At 48.5% G+C, this 1,729-nt stretch overlaps 1 protein-coding gene across 1 annotated transcript; it reads right to left on the minus strand.

The window, feature by feature from the left end:
* On the minus strand, positions 1-954 carry LOC133764556 (olfactory receptor 51H1-like). The gene has a single exon (XM_062198229.1). It carries the CDS (start codon positions 952-954, stop codon positions 1-3), a length of 954 nt encoding a protein of 317 aa, XP_062054213.1.
* Between the last annotated feature and the right edge of the window lie 775 nt (positions 955-1,729).

The raw sequence follows: 1,729 nt of genomic DNA on the forward strand, positions 1-1,729 counted from the left end.
CTAGGAAACATCAACCCTTTTCTGCTGGAAGCGCCTTAGGAGGCCCTGGCGGATCTGTTTAGACTTAACACAGTACACAATGGGGTTCATGAAGGGTGGGACCAAGAAGTGCAAGTTAGCCATGAACACTGCCAGCGCAGGGTAGCTGTGCTTCTCGACTCGGTGCAACACCGACAGCCCCAGTTTGGGCAAATAAAATATAAGGACAATGCAGAGGTGCGAGACACATGTGTTGAGTGTCTTGAGCCGTTCCCCAGGTGATGCAATACCCAGCACAGTCTGCAGGATCAGGGCATAAGAGACCACGATGAGTGAAGAGTCAAGGCACAGTGAGAAGAGGATGGAGACCAGGCCAACCAGGCTGTTGATCTGGGTGTCTGAACAGGCCAGTCCCACAAGGTCACAGTGCAGGCAGTAGCAGTGAGAGAGCACACTGATGTGAGGAAAGAACAGGCGCCGCAAGAGGATGGGCCCTGGGAGGTTGAGCAGGACAGCCCTTACCAGAATAGCAGCCCCCATTTTGGCCATGGCTGAGTGGGTAAGGACTGTGGCATAGTGTAGAGGGTCCCGGATGGCAATGAAGCGATCAAAGGCCATAGCCAGCAGCACACCGGATTCTACATAGGTGAAGGCATGAATGAAAAACATCTGCGCTGCACAGAGATCAAAGGGCAGCTCACGAGCTCCCAGCCAGAAGAGCTGCACCATGGTGGGGAAGGTTGAGGCACAGAGACCCAGATCAGAGGCTGCCAGCATAGACAGGAAGATGTACATGGGTTCGTGTAAGGCTGGATCTGTCCGGATCAGGAAGAGGATGATGCTGTTACCCAGGATGGAAACAACACAGATGAGGTTGGTGGGGATGGAGACCCAATGTTGAGAGGCTTCCAGGCCTGGAAAGCCAGTGAGGAGGAAGGTGGAGTGACCAGAAGTGGTGGAATTGCAGGAGAACATAGTGATTCCAGGAGGGAGTTTTCCAGCCTAGGAGAAAGATATTCATTCCCTTATCACCTATAAAGTCCCTGCTAAGTATGGTCAGTAAGGAAGAGTCCATAACTCTTAGACCATGAAAGAAGTCCCATTCCCTTTAGGAGCTCCATCCCCCTCCATTTCCCAGAAAGTTTTCCTTTGAATAAAAGGGTATTGGATCAATTTTCTAGGTTGATATATTCTTTATTCACACAGCAACCATCTTCCCTTTGGCCTAAACAACCTCTTTTCACTTAAGCTAAGCCTAAAAGCCATTGCCTCCAGAATGTTATCTCAGACTACATGATGAAAGAAAGAGCATAATTTTTCATCGACAGTGAGGTGATAATAGGAACAAGCAATTTAGACTGCATTTCTCTTCCTCTTAGAAGCAGGTTTTCCACAATCTCATACGTCAAAAAATGCTGTATTTCCAATGTCATTGTCTTAGAGGCTGGTTGCTTAGTCCTCTGGTGCCGCTAATAGAACCAGAATTTCCTATATATAGGAATATGGGTTCTCCTGGCTTATTCTCCAAAAGGGCCATGACAGCCAGGTCTGGGCCAAAGTAAAACCAGGTGCCAGGAAATCCATCCAGGTCTCCCACATGGGTGGCAGAAACTAAAGTACTTGAGCCATCATTTCACTGCTTCCCAAGTGTATTAACAAGGAGCTAGACCAAAAACAGAGTACCTAGGGCTCAAACCAGCCCTATGATATGAGATGAGGATGGTCCAAGTGACAAATTAACACACCTACC

This window comes from Lepus europaeus, chromosome 7, assembly GCF_033115175.1.
Source record: "Lepus europaeus isolate LE1 chromosome 7, mLepTim1.pri, whole genome shotgun sequence".
Lineage (NCBI taxonomy): Eukaryota > Metazoa > Chordata > Mammalia > Lagomorpha > Leporidae > Lepus > Lepus europaeus.